The sequence below is a fragment of the Pinus tabuliformis genome, chromosome 4_2 (genome assembly GCF_031772625.1).
Source record: "Pinus tabuliformis cultivar Carrire ecotype Pingquan chromosome 4_2, CPIR1, whole genome shotgun sequence".
Classification (NCBI taxonomy): Eukaryota; Viridiplantae; Streptophyta; class Pinopsida; order Pinales; family Pinaceae; genus Pinus; species Pinus tabuliformis.
The window spans coordinates 483,641,882-483,649,909 of NC_142304.1; the positions used below are offsets into that span (position 1 = coordinate 483,641,882).

The 8,028-nt window shown below is 33.7% G+C and overlaps 1 protein-coding gene across 1 annotated transcript; it reads left to right on the forward strand.

The window, feature by feature from the left end:
• On the forward strand, positions 1-1,525 carry LOC149170059 (uncharacterized). The gene is made up of 5 exons (XM_089427227.1): positions 1-202; positions 368-489; positions 585-789; positions 947-1,111; positions 1,201-1,525. Exons 1-4 carry the CDS (start codon positions 133-135, stop codon positions 1,096-1,098), a joined length of 549 nt encoding a protein of 182 aa, XP_089283353.1. The 5' UTR covers positions 1-132; the 3' UTR covers positions 1,099-1,111; positions 1,201-1,525.
• The last annotated feature ends 6,503 nt before the right edge of the window (positions 1,526-8,028 follow it).

Genomic DNA, 8,028 nt, shown 5'->3' on the forward strand with positions numbered 1-8,028 from the left:
TACAAGATTTAACAAGTGATCCTTGAAGCACAGAGTTATCGATCACGCACTCAGAATCTTCTACCGTCCATTTTCTGCTATTGTCTCCGTAAATTGTTAACATCATTGGTAGAGATTCAGAACAATACCGAAATGGCTGTTGCGAGGATTCTTTTCACAATCTCAGCCCTTATTTCAGTTCTAAGTCTGCAAGTTGTTTCTGGTATGTAGTATGTAAAATTGATTCCATTTATGTTGCGTGTGTCCATTTAGAATCTATAATTGGCTTGGCTGATGCTTTTCTGATAACCAGATCACAATAAGTAGTAATAGAATCAAGATTTTTTTGATTTATGAAGTGCTTACTATTCGATTGGTTAATGATCAGGTGAGATAGTATGCGAGAAGCTGCCCGTGGAGGTTTGCGCGTTTTCTGTGTCATTTTCTGGAGCACGTTGTGTGCTTGAGAAGTCCATCTTGAGCGATGGCAATGTGCAGTATGAATGTCAGGTGAGTTTCTTTAGATCTTTCGCCATTGATTCTATGTTTAGCATTGCTTCTACCCAACTTCCCCCTTAATTGATTGGGTAATTGATGATGTGCAGAGCTCAGAGGTTATAGCTGAGAATATGAAAGAATTGATAGAAACAGATGAATGCGTGAACGCCTGTGGGGTGGAGAGGATGACAGTGGGGATGTCCACGGATTCTCTAACAGAAAGTGGTTTCACAAAGAAGTTATGCCTTCCCCGCTGCTACAACAACTGCCCCAACATTATTGACCTCTACTTCAATCTTGCCGCAGGGGAAGGTACTTCATTATTTCTCACTGTTAACGCCACTAGTGTCGCAGATGTAAAATAGTATATTCACTGATATACTACATGAAATATAGCTACGGCCATGAATATGTATATGTATACCTAAAGTTAGCCCATGATTGATTTATTTGTATATAATTTGTGCAGGTATCTACTTGCCCCGTCTGTGCGAGTCTCACAGAAGTGGACAACGGCGAATGATAAGCGAGGTTGCATCATTTGCTGTCGCTCCTGCAACAATTGGTTCTGGAGTCACAACAATTTCTCCCACTTCGGCTCCATCTCCCGCTTCTTCATAGTTAAATCATTAAAGTAAGTTCTCACTTCTCATACACAACTACCGTAGTCTGAATCATTGTTTTAACGTGCAAGCAATCTTATGCTTTATTTTATTTTTTCAGGATTTTAATTTCGTCGATTGGACGCCATTTCTGAAGCAGAAACGTAACTACATAAATGTTAGGCATAGTTTTAGTTGCAGAGACAGAGAAGGCTATTTGTGGTTCCTTATGTTTGGGTAGATAAGAGGTGTTAGCGTTAGGGACGGGCCCATTGTTTAAATAGTCGAGTAATTTTTGTAGCTTGTAGTAGTGTGAATCAGTCGTACAATCAGATTGGTTGTGCAGGGGTTATATCGGCTCATATTGCAGAGCTCTATGTGAACAGTTGGAACTTCTTCTCAAAATATTCCTTCGATCAATAAAATTTCGTATAAATTTATTTGGAATAATCCATGTATTTTGCATCAGTATTATGGCGTGTAATGATATGCTTTGGCACTTTGTGGAAACACGGTTTAGAACACAAATTTGGAGTCTGATATTTCACTCTTCTGAATTTTTCCGGCGAGCACATTCGGCTCTTATGAAATAAGACCCTTGACTATATAATAAACTTATAAATTACGGGTTGCACGTTTGAGTCAGGTCAATCAAAAGAAATTCACAGATAGATTGCATTAAGTAACCACATCTTTCAACGACTTTGAGAAAAGCAAAAAAAGCTCTCTTAAACCCTACCTATAGAAAGAAGATAGAAAAACATAAAAGAGGGAAAGAATAATGAAAGCTATCTCTCTTAAATTCTACGTAGTAACGGAGAAAGAAAAACATAAGGCAGCGGAAGGATAGATTAAAAAGATTAGAAAATATTAAAAAACAGTTAAAACATAGAAAAAATATGAAAAAAATGATTGAAAACATATGCTTTATATTTTAATAGAATTGGTGCTTTTAAAAATATGCATACAACTTTTAAGAATGCGTATATATTCTCAAAAATGTTAACAATTTAGGAGATATGATATTGATGAGATTACTTCCAAATCGATTTTAGGTACTAGAATTCCAAAAATTAAAATTGATGATAAAACTTGTTTTATATTGTTTGTATCTTTTTACACTACAAATTTATAGATAAACACGAAACACATTATTATTTTTTTTAATTTTTTTATTAAAAAAAAAAATAATTTTATTTTATTAAAGTAATATAAAGAATTACCCTTTTTTTTCATATACATAACATGTGTGCATGAAAGAGAAAGAGTTCACCGAAAATCAGATGTACTTTTCATAGAAACATTTTACGCTGCATAAAACAATGAATCAAAAGTATATGCATCCATATACATACACAAAAAATTCCTGTTCTATTATATTTGTTGCATATGATAGAAAAAAGTAGTGTCCAAAAATATGCATCATGAACTATAAAGTAAACATAAACAGGGAAAAGTAAGGTCTACAATAATATTTGTAATGGTCCAATCCATTGCGCTTTTCAATTAAACATTGCCATTGTCCGAAAGCCAAGCCTGATTTAGATAGTTGATTCACTGTGGTATCCTAGAGGGATGTGGCTTTTCAAATTTTTGTTGGTAACCACAACAACATCAGTTTCTATGGCTAAAGGTGAAGGATCCTTCTAGGCATCAGAATTTGAAATTTTTGAAGTAACTTCTACCCTTGTATCCTTCTCACGGACCTCCTAAAAAATAAAGCATCACCCCCAATGACTGGTTTTGGTTGGGGAGAAATCACCTAGGATCATCCCCACACCTGTCACTTAGAGAAGGGTAAACTGCACTGATTAACTAGATGACCATACTTATGGCACCGTGTGCATCTCAAAGGAACCCCTCATAGTTAAAGGTTTGTAGTCTAGTGTGAAATTTGATCTTCTCATGACCCTAGTGCCCACAAACATATATCAACATTCATAACAATTTCTTAATTAATATCCCTCAAACATATATCAACATTCATAATAATTTTATATTTTATTTTTATTTTTAGCAACTAGCTTATAGGGATATTGTTGTATTATAGTTTATCTCCCACTAAGGAGCCTGATATGGATATTCTTGTATTATAGTTTATCTCCAACTAATTCTATTGCTATTTTTAATTATTAGGTTTTACTATTTTATTAAGCACTTTTGGAATAATTTGGTAAGATAGTTTTCTTGATGTAAAATTATATAAACTAATATTTTAGTTTAATAAAATAATATAAAAAAATGATTTCTCACTTTATATATAATACTTTATTAATGAGTGGAATAATTCTACATTAACATTAGAACAAATTCCAAGCCAAGATGAATTTGGGTGGTCTTCTAATTCACAAATACTTTTAAAGGCATATCGTTTTAAGATATTCTCACCACCATTATCTCCACATCCTAAATGTGTAATATGAAAGAGTGTGGGTGTGCTGAGATTTACATTGTATTGCTAGCTTCTTGTGAGTTTTTTTTAGGTGCTTTGTTAGGTTGTGTGTTGAAGTAATTTACAATATTAACTAGTTTTTTTTTCATTGAGTTTTTGTTATAAAAAGAAAGTATTTTAGCTCATTTGTTTGGATTTAATTATCATGGTTTTAGTTTTGTTAATATTTGTAGTCATAGTTGCTTTCTAAGTTGGTAAGGGTTTTTTGCCAAAAGAATAATAGTGTCAATCTAAAGGAAAAATTATGACTCTACTAATCCTCATCTCCCAAACACTTTTCTAGCTTATTAATGTATATGCTACAAAATGTAGTAGGCCATGGTATTGTAACAAACCCTATTTACAGGTTAAGAATCTCCATAATATAGTGAGGGTATTAGGCCATAATATTGTAACAAACCCTATTTACAGCCACAATGAGATCTTTATCACCAATATTGTATTTTTTAATTATATTATAATATTATTTTTCACTATTAAAACTAAATACTTGTAACTCCAAATAAATGATTAGAATCATAACTAAAGTAAACAAATAATAATATTAAAATTAATTAATAAATAACTCATATATATGTAATTTATTTAATATTTAAAAAAAATCAATTATTTAAAATGAAATAAAATGTTAAATAGGTAAATTCTCCACGTGGTAGTGTAATCAGATTGCTTTTTTGCCTTGAAAGCTATGGAATTTTGGGTTATATTTTGAGAAAATTTGGCATGAAATAAAATGTTAAATAGGTAAATTCTCCAATTGGTAGTGTAACCAGATTGCTTTTTTGCGTTGAAAGCTATGGAATTTCGGGTTATATTTTGAGAAAATTTGGCATGGATTTTTTTTTTTTTTAGCAGAGGAAAAAATATCATAGATTATATTGAGACAATATAAAAACCATCGTAAGTTACAAAAGGGTGGCAAGAGAAGCCACAATCCAAGTTACAGTTGTTAAGCTTCAAAATTTTAGGTGCCATAGACATTTTAGATGGTTGTGAATCTATTTTCACCCTCAAAAACATGATGCAAACACATTTTAGATGCCCTAGACATTTTAGATGGTGGTGAATCTATTTTTACTCTCAAAAACATAGATTCGAACACTACCTCTGCAAAAAATTTTGAAATTTTATTACCCAAATTCTAACCACTTTTAACCATCCAAACAATTCTGAGCCTCCATAAATGACTCCATTTTCCAAATTCTGGCCTTCCTCGAATGTGCCTTGCAAACATCTTGCGTATTGTGACAGACTTACTGGCAAGTCAAGTCACGGCCTCCTCTCATTTCGGCATCGAGTCGTTAGATGCCACATTTACATTTAAAACACCGAAAAGAATGCATATAGTCGCCCATCGCATTATAAGTCAATAGACAAATGGAGCAATCGTTGTCTCATGGTAGTGCCCGATCATTTTGAACCTCACACACCTGGAATTGTGAAAAACCAATAAAAAAATAATAATAATAGCAGCCACCACATGGATAATAAGCTTCCACGTCGTTATATTTGGGTTGCAGCGCTTTGTATCGTAATCTTCTGGAATTTAAAGGTCCCAGCTGTGATAAAAGCTTAATTAATTAAAAGCACCAGACATTGGAATAAATTAAATAGTGCCTTTCGAAATTCAAATTTGAATTCACTTCAAATGGGTTTTCAACATTCATTTCGCCAGACTGGATTACGTACGGTATGACTGCAAATATTATTTATTGGCCATCATGCCCATGGGGATCATCTGGCATCCGGATAAGCGATGGATGATGCGTCAACCAATTTCCGCAACCGTTAACAGGAAAGTGTGTTTGCCGGAGAAATTATGTACACGGGTTTATGGTGAAAGCAATTGTCAGAATTCTCCGCTATCACGATCACTGTCAAAGCATTCAATATCCTATAGCAAAGGCATTCGATATCCTATAGAATAGGAAATATGGCTCGCCATTTGTCATCTCCGCAGGATTTGACAGACATATGCCGATCAAATACGGCTAAACTATTTTAATCTAAATCAAAATTCTTTGTCAAATAAGCCGAACAGGAAACGGAATTAGAAATTCGAAGCCATCAAATTGAAAGAGTGCTTTGGACACGAAATTCGTACCCTGCTGCAGGACAAGTCTCCATTCCGAGGACACATTTTCAGTGATAATTTTTAGTCTGCGCAGGAGAGCGAGTCTCAACTTCAACGATTCTCGGTCAAGGATCACTATAAACATATGCCAATGTTTTTTAGTTTTGAAAATTATGGAAATTCTAGTTAGATTTTGATAAATTTATAGAAATTTTAGTAAATATAAGTTACAGTTATCAAACTTTAAGATTTTGGGTGTCTGAATAATAGTTTTTGATGGCGTTGAATCTATTTCCACCATTAAAAACATTATTGAAATACTGCTACTGCAAGATTTTTTGAATTTTTTTTTACCTTGATTCCAGCCGCTTTTAACTCTCCCCTCAATATCCTTCTCCTAAACATATTATTTAACAAAAATTATAAACAATTATAATTTGATTTTGTAGTGTTAGATAGAAATAAAACAAGTTTATAATTACTTTTTCCTTTCCTTTTTTTTTTTGATAAATATGATATAAAATATACCATATTATCTCATATTATATAAAAATCTTAGTGGTGATTATCTAAATTGGAAACCAGATCAAAATCAAAAGTTAATGTTTTTCTATTTTAAATATCCATATAATAACCTGATACATACAAAAAGGTTCACTGGCCAAGACTTCATTATGCAATACATTATGTTGCAGCGTTGGTAAAAGTAGAACAACCACAAATTTACTAAAACCCATCAAGAGGATGTTGAAGTATCAACATTGATTTGTTGCAAAACTACTCCATGTTCTTCCCCCCATGGGGGTGGGATTTCCACAATTGGATCTAATGGCTTTGGGCTTCTCATTTTAATGAAGGACATGGGGGTGGGCTTTGATCCATTTAATGTCTTGACATGGAAGCATCAATAATGTTTGGAATGTCTGACTACAAGAGAAGGATTTGGTTTGTTATAGAGATGCTCCTCAGTGTGAGTTAGCCCTTGGTACATGATTTGGTTTGTTGCAAAGACGCTCCTCAATGCAACTCAATTCTTGGTGCAGGATTTGGTTTGTTGCAGAGTTGCTCCTCAATGCAAGTCAATTCTTCCAACCAGGAATTGATTGGTTTGTTGTAGAGATGCTCCTTAATGCAAGTGAGTATTCTTGGTGGAGGATTTTTTTTTTATTGTAGAGCTACTCCTTAATGCAAGTTAGTTCTTCGACACCAAGTGGGGTTTAGTTCTTCCACCAAGAATTACTTTGTTTTAGAGATGCCCCTTAATGCAAGTCAAAGTTCTTCATGTAGGATTTGGTTTCTAGCAGAGTCACTCCTTAATGTAAGTTAGTTCTTCCACATCTAGTGGCATTTATAAATTTAAGAAATGGGGGTGGGATTTCAACCCCTTTGGGCTTCTCCTTAATGGAAGTTCATTTTCCACCACACCAAGTGGAGTTTATAAATTGAAGAAGTAGGTGTGGCATTTCAACCCCTTTGGGCTTAATTGAAGAAAGGGTGTTGGCTTTCAACCCCTTTGTGCTTCTCCCCAATGCAAATTAATTTTCCACCACTCCCAGTGGAGTTTATAAATTGAAGACATGGGAGTGGGCTTTCAACCTTTTTGGGATTCTCCTCAATGTAAGTTAGTTTTCCACACCTAGTGAGGTTTATAAATTGATGACATGGGGGTGGGTTTTCAACCCCTTTAGGCTTCTCCTCAATGCAAGTTAGTTTTCCATCACATCCAGTCACATTTTATAAATTGAAGACATGGGGGTGGGTTTTCAACCCCTTTAGGCTTCTCCTCAATGCAAGTTAGTTTTCCACTACACCCAGTCACATTTTATAAATTAAAGACATGGGGGTGGGCTTTCAAACCCTTAGGGCTTTTCCTCAATGCAAGTTAGTTTTCCACCACACATAGTGCAAGTTAGTTGCTTCTCCTCCATTCTAAGTTAGTTTTGCACCACACCTAGTCATGGTTTATAAATTGAAGACATGGTGTTGGGCTTTCAACCCCTTTGGACTTCTCATCAATGCAAGTTAGTTTTCCACCACACAAAACATGGAGTAGGCTTTCAATCTTTTTGGGCTTCTCCTTAATGCAAATTAGTTTTCCACAACACCTAATCATTATTTATAAATTATAGACATAAATATGACCTTTCTATTATTGAATCCAACCTTTTTAGACTCCTCATTTAATAATCATTTAATATAATCTTTTTGAGATCACTAAATCAAAATAACTCCACAACTTCAAATTAAACCATCATAAAAATTAAACCTTATCTAATTAAGAAAAACTTCGCCCTTTACACTATTAAATCCAACCTCTTAAAAAGAAAAACTTCTCCGTTTACACTATTAAATTCAACCTAAATAAATCTAATACGCTCTCTTTTATCACTCTATTATTATATTATAATATTGATATTATATAA